The 14054-nt window shown below is 36.9% G+C and overlaps 1 protein-coding gene and 1 long non-coding RNA gene across 10 annotated transcripts; one reads left to right on the forward strand and one right to left on the reverse strand.

Annotated features, from left to right (window-relative positions):
• The first annotated feature begins 4882 nt into the window (after positions 1–4882).
• Positions 4883–12955, forward strand: LOC124223247 (uncharacterized). Of its 9 annotated transcripts, none has more exons than XM_069133011.1 (13): positions 4891–7258; positions 7372–7892; positions 7965–8128; positions 8291–8333; positions 8914–9046; positions 9191–9388; positions 9590–9760; positions 9841–10256; positions 10348–10634; positions 10891–11217; positions 11319–11489; positions 11633–11855; positions 11966–12955. In XM_069133011.1, the coding sequence occupies exons 2-13, from the start codon at positions 7701–7703 to the stop codon at positions 12077–12079; spliced, it is 2439 nt and encodes an 812-aa protein (XP_068989112.1). In that variant the 5' UTR covers positions 4891–7258; positions 7372–7700; the 3' UTR covers positions 12080–12955. The 9 variants fall into 9 exon arrangements, 8 of the variants coding, with proteins under 8 accessions (XP_046490999.1, XP_046491017.1, XP_068989112.1 ...); XM_046635069.2 differs by having other exon boundaries at positions 4893–7892; positions 9937–10017; positions 10105–10256; XM_046635053.2 differs by having other exon boundaries at positions 6571–7892; positions 9841–10017; positions 10105–10256.
• LOC124223351 (uncharacterized) lies at positions 9484–14006 on the reverse strand. The gene is made up of 3 exons (XR_006884275.2): positions 13840–14006; positions 11324–11425; positions 9484–10248 (listed from the first exon to the last, which is right to left on the reverse strand). It is a non-coding gene; the product is annotated as an uncharacterized lncRNA (long non-coding RNA).
• Between the last annotated feature and the right edge of the window lie 48 nt (positions 14007–14054).

A 14054-nucleotide genomic window follows, 5' to 3' on the forward strand; every position in this document is an offset into this window, starting at 1 on the left:
TTGACGCTACGGCAGCGCCACGCCGTCGGCGGCAAAAAGACGCTCACAAGAATGGGTACCGACGCAACGGCAAAATGCCCCGCATTGGAACCCACATGATTAGGTCAATAGATCTCAATTACATTGTTATTCGGAGAATTTAAAAATCTGGATGTGTTTATTGGGAATGTGAAAAAATGAAGAAAATGAAAAAGCAAAATGAAGCAGCTTATGGCTTATTCGAATCGCTCGCAATCGATACCTTTCGTAAAGTTACGTCGATGTAGTGTATCACAAAATCGATTCCAGGATTGTTCAAAATCGTCAAAATTTTTAACAAAAATCCGAACGGGTTGGCATTACTCTTTTCACGATTTTTTAAGCAGAAAACTTTTCATCCCTGAATCTATTCATACGACTGTTTCTAGATTAATCGGTCTTCAAGGATTCCAAAAAAGGCGTATAAATCCTCGTGTGACCAATTGCGGACAAAATGCAAAAAATTATGCGAAAGTTCAATAATTTATACATTTCAATCCAAGTTGCATAAAATATTAACAATATTTTTCATATCCTGCTTATGATAATGTACATCGCACTCCTGTGTCCTGTTATAATAATCAGCATTGTTATGTAATGTTTCGTCATACTTTTGCATTTCTTTTTGTCTTTCCCTTTTAGACTATTTAGTAACTTGTTAAATTACAACACACTGGCACACAAACACTTATACTAGAATGAAGGCATATTGAATAAATAGCTGAAACTTGGTAGCTATAAATTTGTGATCTATCTTCCCCACCTTTTCAAAAACTCTGTGTAAATTTCATGTATTTTATCCGTAACTCTTGATCCATTGTTGGAAGTTAGCCTTACTTTTATTTGTGGGCAAAAAATATTTCGTCTCGGATTCGATTTGTATGACCCTTTCGTGAGACTCATTGGACCATCAGAAACGCAGAAAAGACCTCAAAAAGAGCTTAGGACCAACAGTAATGAAAATACGAACGAAGTCTTACATTGCTCAGCTGTAACTTTTGATAACTTGCTCGCAGCATATTCCATGGAGCTTGTCTAATACGTATAATACATAATATGACTCAGTCAACGTATTTTATTCGGCTAGAAGTCACCGGAAAATTTTAACCTATTGACGCCCGACCCGCGTGAAATTGGCAATTCTTTGAACTCTTACCGCGTTATGCGCAGATCGCATAGCATTCCAAGCTTTGACTATTCGGGACATAGCCGAGCATCGATATCTTATGATTAAAAAAAAAAACAGCTGTGTAACGCTGTTCGATCAGTGTATTTCCACTAAACTCACAATGAATAATAGACGAACGGCATGCAGCGTATGGCCCATGAAAGTTCCAAGTTACTGAAATAAAAACAGCCTGCGAAATGGAAGAGGAGTTTTGTGTTTCAAACTTTCATTCTTTAATGCACCTTCAGATCTTAGCGATTTCGATTCTCGACTCTCTGCATCGTGTATCGTTTGTTATTGTTTGTGCGGCTGACTTGCGATAAGTGCCAGCTACAACACAAAAATTGCGAATGGGCTTGGAATCGAGTATAATTATGACGCTTACGATTCCAATGGTGACGTGATTACAAGTTAGAACTCAATAATGATACCCTCTAATTCAGATGTATGAACATGCGTTTTACGTGTTCTTGATTAAGTAGCGTTCTCTGACACGGAATAGGTTATTGGAACTGGTTTTCAAGACGCCTGGAAGGTGAATGCACATACGGTTGATATAAAATCTTCCTATCAAAATACGACCATTTCCAAATCTACATTCGTATACATAGTGATGTACAAACACGTAATCAGCGATGTTATTTTGTTGTTTCAGTACTATGTTCATGCATCGACAGAAGAGGAGGACGGAGATTTTTCTCATATTTCCTTTAGGTTTGCGGATATTTTACGTTGACAGAATGTATCTTCAGTCGATTGTATTTTATTCGGCCGGAAGTTACCAGAAAACTTCAATTGTCGCCGAAGGCCGCGTGCAACAGTAATGTTTCGACCGGTTGGGCTTGTCTCCGAGCGCAGCACGCGTCAGTCGGTTCCGAGCAGCCGTAGTGAAGCTATACAAGCAGTAAGTCAAGAATTCAGATTGCCATTTACAGGCTTTGTACTTATTCGGGACGTGGCCAAGCACTGATACGTTATGGTGAAAAAAGAAGGCTGTGTGAGGTTATTCGATCAGTGTATTCCCACGAAAGTGATTGCGAATAATATACAAACGGCATGCAGCGTATGGCCCATGAAAGAGCGGAGTTACTGAAAATCAGCCTGCGACATCAAAGGTAAGTTTCGTGTTTCAAAGTTTCATTCTAGTGTGCAACTTCAGGTTTTAGCGATTTCGATTCGCGACTGTCTGCGTCGAGTGTCGTTTGTTATTGTTTGTGCGGCTGACTTTCGGTAAGTGCGTCGTTGCATTGATAGCAAGTTTAACTCAGTCCATTTAGGCAACCAGCTACGACACGAAAAATGGGAATGGGCTTGAAATCGAGTTGAATTATTCCGCTGCAGATTTTTAGAATTTAGCTTTCCAAAACCCGTTGAACAGGTTATTGACAAATTGAAATTGCTCTTGGGCAGACTTTTGACTCGTCGCAAACGTTTTGTGGCAAGAAAATGCTCCGATAATCTTCCGTTGTGGTTTTCTTTCTAACATTCTGAAAACTCGGGCCTTGCGAGAGGTGACCTTCGTGCGAGTTGTCTGTGATTTCGGTTCGCGGATCGCGTCTCTTACGTAGACACGTTTGTGAAATGAAATGAATGTTACTGCGTAGTGAATTTTGGTGTCGTTTCTTACGTAACAAAAAACTGTAAGTGGTTGCATCTGTTTCCGAATTTTTTTTTCTGAATATCAAGCGGTAGACGGATCCTCGATTTTGTAATTCTTTATTACCATGTAACAAAAGCTAACGCATCACGGTGTTACTATCGTTTCGAAAGTTCGAGTGAATCTAAATCGTCAACTGTTATTGATTCCTCAAACCTGTCATGTTTTGGACAGCTATGGGGAATTTTGAATACTATTGAAATTGTTATTAAAGTTACATTAAGTACTAACAAAATATTGTGTTATCTTATCTGATTGCAGAAAGAAACTGCAACAATGTTGATTGCCGTTAGTGATTACATAGATCGAAAGTTCCTGTCAATAAATCTTGGAAGACATCAGTGGGTAGCAGAACTGATGAATTTATTGCATATAAACAACAGGTATAAAACAATCCCAATCATTTCGCACTTTTTTATGTGAGGGATATGATTTTCCAAAGTTTGGCATAAAACCAAAATTACACGTGTTTAAAAATTGAGTAAATGGTTGTTGAATTAGATCAAATATTGACAAAATTTTTCACCTGATTACAGAATTGAACTACTGCATAAATGATCGAGGTTTGCGAGTATCCGCATTAAGTGACCCCGGTAATACAATGTTGGAAAACTAAATGCAGAAGCTGAACAGGCCGTAATTTTGTAGAAGACTAGAGAACAGGTACACATTTGAAATCATTCTAGATTATACTTTTGGGTTATTTTAAATTCAAAAGATTTGTCAGTCAATTGAAATTAATAGGTTTTCAGTTTTTCATTATGTTAAAAAAAAATAATAGTAATTTTTCAACGCCTTATATATTATTTCTGCAAAACAAATACTAATAAAATGTTATTTCTTATGTGTTTACAGGGGCACACTACATTGTAGCACTATCGACCACATTAAGTGATGATCCAAATAATGTAACCCAATCAATCGATATCTGACAAGAAACTAAAAATTAAACCACATGCTAGGCAGTGAATAGAACTGAAAGGTACATATTCGATATGATTTTTAATTACCATATCCCTTTTGACAGTAAATAATTTTAGCTGGTCACTAATTTTAGGCATTTTTTCAGTATCTGTTCTTGTTTTGTTAGACCCCTAGTATTTATTTCTGCAGATCATTTATAAATGAATCAGAAATCACTGAAATATCATCCAAATAACTTATTTTGACACAGACAATTTGTAGTGACATAAAATCTGATCCAAGTACATTGTGCGAGTAACATTTTATCATAGTCTTATTGCAGTGTGAAAAGTGTGTCCAACCACCATACAACCTGAGATGCTACAAGAAGTACTACACATACATGCAAAGTGCGGAGCAACCCGGAGGAGGTGAGAAAATTTATTTTAATTATTGTTTGATAATTCAGTATGGTACATTTGAAACCTAACTTTTGTCATTGCGTAGCATGTGTTGAATATATATAAAAATAGACAACAACAACAATTTATCTGAGAACTAATAAACCAGTTTGCTAAATTAATTCGAGCTTCCTTTTTCGCTTTTTCAGAGTTAAGCAGAGACATCCGAGTAACTTCTCCATTACTCAGCAACATTGGTGAGTTTGCATGTGTTAGGTTACGGGTATTTCCCTGGGACTCCTCCATCCCGTGGCGTGGCGGTAACACTGTTACACGAATCTGCGATTTCTTAGATGCATGGATAGGCTCATTCATGATCGCAACGATGCTTGACTTCAAGTTGAATCGTTTTTTCTTTTTGTGCAGTAGACCTATTCTACCATAGTGACTCAATGTTAGAAATTTTGCACGTTGCTGAAAGTGGAATGAGCATCGCGGCAGGTTACCATCACTTACTCGGTGTTCGCGAAAACATGTATGTTTAGCTACAAATATAAGTACCTACCTGTGTTTGAATTTTCAAATGACGTCGTTTAAGTGGTGGATACACCTGAGGCTTAAACATATTCCAATGATTGTTTAATCAATAACATTTCAAAGTCTGAAAGAACGTAACATATTCAACTTGCATGATATATTTTGAATCATTTTCAATTTTTTAATACTCTGCAACTGTCGTACAACCACAGGCTTAGCCCGCTTAGAAAAATGCTGATTAGCATACAGGATGTCTTTAATCCGTCTTACAAAAGGTTGATGTACCGGTAGTCAGCCAGCAATCACTAAAATAGTACTTTCGCTGACTTACGGTACAAAAACATTTTTCTCCCGACAGATAACTAATGAAAAAGTAAGTCACAGTGACCACGGCGCAAATGAGGAAGAATGATGTGTGTTGGAAAGAATGGAGAATCGTTTAGAGCGAATATAGGTAATCGGGTAGGTAGGTGGTCGTTTTGATATCCGTCGTGGGGTTTAATGTAGATGTGCGTGTGAATCTCTTTTCAACATTTCCGTTGGGTGGTTCCGTTGGGAATCAGGCAAGGGTAGGAAGGTCGCGACGTACCGCGATGTTTCTAACTTTTGTAATCCACAGCGTCAAACGATCACAGTAATTTTCCTCCAGAAGCACGTGAAATACTCGGTATAAGAGTCTCCAAACTATTAGTGAGATTTCCAATTTTAACGAAGTTCAATTACCCATTTTTTGTCGCTCTGCAATCATTTTCCAGTCGTTATTCAATTTAATTACTCAGTCAGCATCGATAACTAAACCAATCAATTGATCTCTGTGATCGTCTGAATGGGCAAAACACATCTCTGGACCATCTATCGCGTTCCGTGGTACGCTGGATGGGGAGAGATGCTGAGCTCGAAGACTTCGCGTCGAAGAGGACCGCCGACCGTCACGCCACACAATAATGCATGTCCTCCAACCTCCCTCCCGGACTTGACTCGCATCTCAGAAAAACAATTCGCATCGCAATGTGTCGGATGCAAAAAGACGCAGATGCGGATTGGGTTTCTACCAAATTTTGCGACAGGTCCTAGATATTTAAGGTTTTTGACAGGTTAATCGGTCGCGCCGTTTTGCGCGTAGATTAATCACGGAAATCGGACGCGTCATTTGCTCGATGATTGATAATCAGGGTGGCAACAGATCGGGAACACCGGGGAAACCGGGAATAGTCGGGGAATTTTTTCCATCGGGCAAAATCAGGGAATTATGATGGACCGTAGGGAAGAACGCACTTTTTTATAAATTGCTTTCAAACTCCAGCAATTCTTCGTAAATTCAACTGAGCTAACCGTCGGAAATGGTATTGTTCAATTTCTAATCATTCGTGTGAAACGAAGCAAAGCTGTGTTTATTAGATCCAAATTTATATATTTAAGGTGCACAACTTCTGGATTTTTTGGCTGTAAAGGCTGCCCATCATTATCTAAGTTTCGTGGGTAAACGTCGGGGACTTCTAAATTTTTTGACGGGAAAAGTCAAGGAAAAGTCAAGGAAGGAATATTATACTTGAGCAAAATTGTCGCCACCCTGATAATGCTAATCGAACGATCGCGCCTTTTGCTTAGCGATTTCGTAAACGATGTATAAAAAGTGTGAAGTACTGTCGATGTGTTAAGCCTGTAACTTTTCAATCACTTTTTTTTACCATCAATCGAGTTTTCAAGTTTCAATTCATCGCGCCTGTTGCGCGTTGACTTAATACTTTTTGGTTCTGAGAGAAGACGCGGCATTGTCAGGCCGGCGGCCAATTCACGAGGATAAAAATCGCGGAGTGTATAGTGATAATAAAGAACCTTATCGTAAGTATGTATAAAACGTATCAGAGGTGTACAAAAGTATATATTTTTTTTTAGTGATTGTCTTGGCTCTTGTTTCAGGGCAACGGAATAATTTTTTATACAAGTTTATCGACAAACATTGAGTCTTCACCCAAACGTATTTATTTCAATAGTTCCAGGTAGAAAATTTATTTTTATTGAAAAAATGTATAATATTTTCTTCAGTCATAAGAATGATGGAGTAGAAGACTGTTTTCGCAATGTTGACGTTGGGTTCGACATAGTTTTCGTCGGTGCACGTACGTTTGTCATATTGTGCTAATCGTAATTTCGTCTGTTTCAGGTAATGGAACCTTTTGTTTGTTTCAGCCTATCAAACCTCTTGTCTGTTTCAGCCAATCAAACCTTCTGTCTGTTTCAGCCATCCAGTCCGTTTTCTGTTTCACCTAATCAAACCATTTTTCTGTTCCAGGCAATCAAACTTTATGTCTGTTTCAACCAACCAATCCTAGTGTGTTTTAACTAACTAAACCTATTATCTGTTTCAGTGAACCAAATATTTTGTCTCTTTCAGATAATCAAATCTTTTGCCTGTTTCCGCTAATCCAACCTTTTGTTTGTTTCAGCTAACCAAACCTTTTTTTTATGTTCGAGGCAACTAAACATTTTGTCTGTTTCAGCTAACCAATTAATTGAGTATTATTGTGTCAGAATGACGCGATTGCTTTATTCGTCGCGTACGGAGAAGCGCTTGTACGTACAATGAAAAACAATGAAAATTTCGCAGTCAATTTTCCTCTTAATTATTCTTGCTGCATCATCATTTGTTAATATATTTGTGATTTATGTTGTTACGACCACTACAGCGGCACTTCGCCATGGTAACCACGTTCTGTATTATCTACTGAGCTACAGTCTGCTACAGTGAGGCCAGAAATTAGTTGGAAAAATTTATGTCCTGTTGTTGGACGTTACAACATCGTGTTATACCAGAGAGAAACTTTTCGCACGCATTGCATGCAGCAAACTTCAACTTGTAGCAGAAGTAAACAAATCCTGATTAACCGTCTTCACGATATAACACCGTGCATGAAACTGATTGAAGGGTAGTGTTCACATGACAGTTAATGCAAATGCGTATAGAGCAAATTAATATTGAATCGAGTCATCAAACACAAACCCACTAAAAAACGAAATGGAAATCGATTCCAACTGCGGAATAGTCAAATCACTGCAAATAGTGTCCAATCCCGACTCGCACATTGTCAATCGTGAAGTTGACGATACCACAGTTAAAGTCTTACTGATTTCACGAAGGAAAACGCAAACACTAGTTACTCTTAGTATACACGATAAAGATTGCACTATGCTGGATCTGCTAATTAAGGTAGCTTATTTCGCTGTAGAAACAGTCTTGTAAACTTCAATTCTCTGAACGTATCTTCCATAACTTATTCAGATGGATATATCACCGAATAGGCCTTCGAAAATTTATCTTGTAAAAGACAAGTCAGTGGATTTGGACTACATAGTTGAAGATTCACAGCCAGGAAATTATTTGAACTCTGATCAAGGGTACAGTCAAGAAAGCACAAATCAAAATTCTACAACTCATGTATCTAGGCGAGTACATTGTCGGCAAAGGATTATTTTCTATAATCTGTAATATTTTTGTGGTAATCAATGGTACGGTGATCGCATACTCTTTTAGCTAGTATTGTAGAGCACAACAGGATGAAAGTTACCTGAGAAAAATGCTTATTCTGAGTCATTCATGTTTTACAGTGAGTTTGAAGAAAACCTCAACTGTTTCAAGAAAACTCATAAGGTAGGCTGAAACGATGGCTTGACGATCAAGAGACAAAATCTTACAAGCTCAACCACGATTATCTACAAAGGTCTGGGCACTACGTCTCTAAAACCGTGACGAAAGTAAAACCGATGTTGTATATTTTTGTCACTAGCGCTAGTGAGGGGGAGGCGTACTGCCCTGTTATTCTTCTTTGTTGCACATTGTAGCACACCAGCTTCCGAGATTGCAGCACACTGGTCTTTGGTGCACAATCTAAGAAACACAGGCTTTAAAATCGTTATGCACTGTTCCATAGTAAGGGGATAGGAGTGCCCAGACCCGTGTAGAAGACTGCTCGACTAATGACATGAACGGTATTTCATAATCTTTATCTAGAAAATCAAAATCAAATTAAAAAGATACTCTTTTGCAAACTTACCAATTGGAAAAAAAGTTGTATGTACATTCATTTTTATACCTAGATGCTGATATCTTTCTATATGCTAATACCAGGATATTGTATATTATTAATAGTTAAAAAAATGAACTCAACTTTCTAATGCTATTCAATGAAGTATAACAATGTAGCTTTATTATGACTTTAATATTTCCGCAGCAATTTTATTCAAATAATAATGAAGACAACCAGTCTCTGAAATCTGAACGAAATGAATCGAAAGCTTACAAGAGAGACAGAAAACAAGATTATCAACAGTTCACAGTCAACACAGATCTTATCGATGAGTCAGGTAAAGTAGTGAAGTATGTAAGAATTGATCTGGACCTCGTGAAAGTAGTAAAGTAACGAAGAGTGATGAAAATATGTCAAAATAATATTAACTACGATACACATTAATCAAGCCTAATTTAATCTATGATGAACTTTTTTTCAGATACCTCAACAGATTCATCGAACGATGAGATATTTCCAACACACAATCTATGTAAAAGTAATTTCACATCACTCAAAGTTGTGAATGCCAAAGAAAATACTAGAATAAAATTAATGCCAAAAAAGGAAGTAAACAGTACATGTGATTCTATTTGTAGTGGTAGCAACCACAAATTTGGCAACAATGAAAATGTTGAAGGTACTTAATGTGTATACCCTAAAAACATACTGTAGGTTAAATTTCAAGTTCACTGACATGCCTAGAAAGAAAAGCGGGTAACGAAATTGATCAAATTTTACACAGTCAATATTCTTTATTTCGTTTTCCCTTTAAATTTGTTCACAATAGGTAATAAAATCGCAAGACTAAGAGAATTTCATTTCTCTAATTCATTTACAGATGAAAGCGTGGAGTCTGAAATTGAAAACATGACAGATGATTCAAATCAGGTACCTTGCGTATCTCTGATGTGTAAAAGAGTGTTCATAGGATCTTATCATTACGGTCCCAATGAAACAGTAATTATATCGCAAAAAGGGATGGAAATGCGAGTTCCACTTCCCAATGACAGTGAGTACACTTTAATTCGAATGAACACATCATTGGCTGCATTTTCGATAAATTAATAAATGTTTCTTTTCATTTAACAGGTACGACCATTATTATGCTAAATATTAAATTCGAACATCTTTTAAAAGTACTTTTCTATTCTGGTGAAACTATACCGTCTCTGATTTTTTGGGTAGCGTCAAAAGCAGGGCATATTGTTCGTGAAGAGTTGGGGATGAAAGATCCAAAAGGTCCTTATTACAATTCAGTTGGCAAAGGTAGATTTTTTCCATCTCTGATAATGAAAGTGTGTACCACTGTCTTATTGTTAATACTGACTGGTAGAATTCTTTTTATTGTGCCAGATGACAGATGTCGACGGATAATACTCCTACTTCACAAAGTAACCAAGGAAACAAAATTGATATTGGAGTCCTTATTTACACCAAATAATGCCTTACTTGTGTTGAATTTTTCGGATACCAAAACCATTCTTGGATATTCATTACCTGCAAAGGTAATTAGTTTCAATATTTCACACCTATTCAAAATTTATACAATCTGTCTATAAATATCATGATTCAGTTTTACTTTTGTCATCTACACAGATTTGGAAACCGATAAAAAAATCACTGCAAACGACCAAAAAGTATGCATCAAGAGTCAAAAATTCTGTGACCAGTAAACTGCAATCATCCTTCAAAGAGTCGCAAAATCATATAACATTGTCTCTACAGACACCATCATCAGTTGAGAAATCAATAGCTAATAAGATTAAAACACCTAAACAACTTCCAAGTTATGCAAATGAATCTGTGGCGAAAATATCAGCAATCGCAAATTCCAATAACGAAGATTCTGAGAATGACGATTCTGCACATAGATCTATACAAACGTAAGTAGTAAATATATTTCTGTGATGGTGGTTTGAAATTTTAAAGCCTTTAGAGTTAAGGAAATGAGTAATGCTCGATTGATAAGAAAAACATGAAATCAATACCAAACTGTGCTGGCTTCTTTCACTTTAAATTTGTAATTATGTAGTTAAGTGATAAATCAATACGATAGCTAAGTGGATGCATGGGCCATGGTTCGAAGAATTTAATAGTTGAATATCTTGACGTTGGCTGAGAAAAAGTATATTTTTGCAGAATATTAATTTACCCTCCCGCACCAGCCAGAGATGCGATTACAATAAATGACCGAGATTGTGCTTGCCTTGGGAAAGATAAATTTCTAAATGACGTTATCATTGACTTCTATCTGAAATACCTCTCTCTGGAGGTTTTGTTAAAGGAGGATCAGAAGAGAACTTACGTGTTTTCTTCCCATTTCTATAAAAGATTGACACATTCGCACGTGTCAGATGCAAACAATCGACTTCTCCGAGCTACTAAACGACATTCCGGCGTTCAAAAGTGGACGAAAGATGTGAATATATTTGAAAAAGACTTTATCATTATTCCAATTAATGAACGGTATTTATGAATTCAGTTAGTTTGTAACGTAATACAGACCAAGTATTTTAATGGACGAGTGGAATGAACAGGGAAATCAAGGTTGAAAATGAATATTTCAGCTCACATTGGATTGTGGCCATAATCTGCTTTCCTGGCCTTGCTGGCGAGGTGGATGTTCATCGATCAGCAGCAGATGATGGCATGGTGGAAACAAGAAGCTCTAAAACTGAAATTCCAATGACAAGGAAGTTACAAAGTGCTCGTAAATCAACGCAAGAAGTCTGGAAACTGTGAGTTTTCAGAGCGTACTTTTCCGCACCTGCACAAAAAGTTGATTTACGAAATAACAACCTCATTTATTATTATTTGCTAATAGCACTATGAAAGTTTCACCAAGAGTTGCCTATTAATATACATTGAGAATATGTTTCAGGCCTTGCATATTGATTTTTGATTCGTTGCACGGATTCGGAGGCTACACCAAAGTTTTATTAGCACTGCAAGAATACTTGAGTTGTGAATACTTGGCTAAAACTGGTATAAAAGATACTTTCTTCCTAAACATGACAAATGCAGTGTGTCCTGAAGTTCCACAGCAGTCTAATTCCAGTGATTGTGGTATCTATCTGCTGCACTATGTTGAACGCTTCTTTCAAGTAAGCAGCTGCTATGTCTTACACCAAATTGTTTGAAACAATCGAAAGAGCAATGCCAATCCCATGGAAAAAATTAGCATCACCATTTAAAAGCAGAAATTTTTTCTCAGGACCCCATCAAGGACTACAACTTACCGATAAAAGGGCTGAAAGAGTGGTTTGACAAAAGTGCTATTGTTCATAAAAGAAAAGAAATTTATGATTTAATAATGAGTCGAAGGTAGTGTATATCTGTTTCAATTCCCATATTGTTCCCAATACAAGTCAACGGTTTTTTGTTGCTAACATGATCCCTGAAAATCATCCTCGACTCATATGTGGGGTCTACTTATATTCAGGATTTTTAGGAAATTTACCTTACAGACTAAAATTGTCTCTTATGAATAGTTCAATCGTCAAATTAGATCAATGAAATTCACGCTGCGATATTTTAATCCACCTAAGTTCTATTAATAAATACACCTACTTAAAAAAATTGCAACTTATCAGTTAGTATGTAAATATAATTTTGTAATATCAAATTTGTCATAAAAGGCGACTTACGTTCATTACCTAAAAAAAAAATACGTCTGAAATGCAAACTGAAGACTAGAGGTCTTACTTAAATCTTGAATTTATGTCAAGGGTCGACTTATCTGTGGAACAATACGGTAATTGCTTCATCATACACTCTCTTTCTTTGCATTCTCCACTACAATTTTCATTCAGCGTATTATATAAACCTGTGTATTAAATGGCATTTATTCGGCAGTTCTTATTTTCATTCATTGATTTTTTCCAGTCTAGCTTCTCAAACTCTCACACTTAAATTGTGCTGGGACAATCATAATTATCAGTTTTGCAATAATTCATGTTTCATGATTGTTGAGTTTTGAATATTCTTACTTGGGTAAGTATATGTACACTGAAAGAGATTGGTCGAACTAAATTTTCAAGGATTGAACTCATCGTTCCACATCTTACTTTTCTTGCAAAAGTTGAATGTATCTGTTTGAAATGTTACGTTTTATTTATGATCTTTGCTTGATTTAGGAGGTATGAAGTCAACTCACATACCTATGTATCTCATATATTTATAGAATAAAGTATATTTATTTTAATTTTCTGTTATAAAATATAAATATTTTGAAATGCTGGACTGTTATCTATTGGTTTTTAATCATCACAGGCGATAAAGACCGAACCGTAACATATCTCAGTGGCACAAGTAAACTTTTTTCAGTTCAAAATCACGTAGTTGATAAAATTCCCTACCGATGTCACTGATCTCCGGGCGTACAACTGAGTAACCGCGACGTCATTGCCACGTGCCACCAAACAGGTAGTTTATGACGATCACGTGTTTACACGTTTCAAATTTTTACATAAATTGTAAAATCATCATCTCTTCAAAGAAAAATATGAATTTCATATTTATTTCGGTCTCGTTCTACGGAATCTTTTTTTTATTCTATTCACGGGATTATAGATAATTCAAGTCGTGTCATATGTATTTTAATATCGCGTATAACCAATTTCGCGCAGCTATTTCACCGTATAAAAATCTGTAATTTACGGGATTTGGCTACAAGATGCAGGATTAAATTATTTTAATGTCATTCTATGTACAGGATTAATTTTTTCAGCGACTGTTTTTGTTAATCTCGATCAACCCGCGGTATCATAACTTTGTATACCGATTATACAGATGCGGGTGGTAAGTAGTTGCGTGTACGCGTATCTGTAAAAAATGAAAACAATATCGCCTGCGCCGGATAATTAGCTAATACGGTTCACAGCGTCAGGATGTTATTCTCCGACATATCGCGGGACATACTTTCAGTGTACATGAGTTTGGCAGAGCCAATCATCTGTTCAGACCCATTCACGCGAAAACAGCTGGTGCAATGCACCGGGGGGGGGGGGGGGTAATAGTTGCAAGATTAAAAGTGAAATGACAAATTGAATTGAGTCTCAGTTGAAATTATTTGATACTTAAACGAACCGTGTTACCGGCGTATGCCTGTGGAACACCCTGGATCATGGATGTACTACACGGCTGCAGCTGACTGTTTTTGAAACTGGAAATTGCATTCCCTCCCCCCTCCGGCGTTGCTGCATCGCGCTTGCGAGAGGAATAAAAAAATAGCATAAGTAAAAAGTGACGACACGCACGCGAAACGTCAGAATTCAGGCGTCGCCTTTCGGCTTTGATCGGCC

This window comes from Neodiprion pinetum, chromosome 1, assembly GCF_021155775.2.
Source record: "Neodiprion pinetum isolate iyNeoPine1 chromosome 1, iyNeoPine1.2, whole genome shotgun sequence".
Classification (NCBI taxonomy): Eukaryota; Metazoa; Arthropoda; class Insecta; order Hymenoptera; family Diprionidae; genus Neodiprion; species Neodiprion pinetum.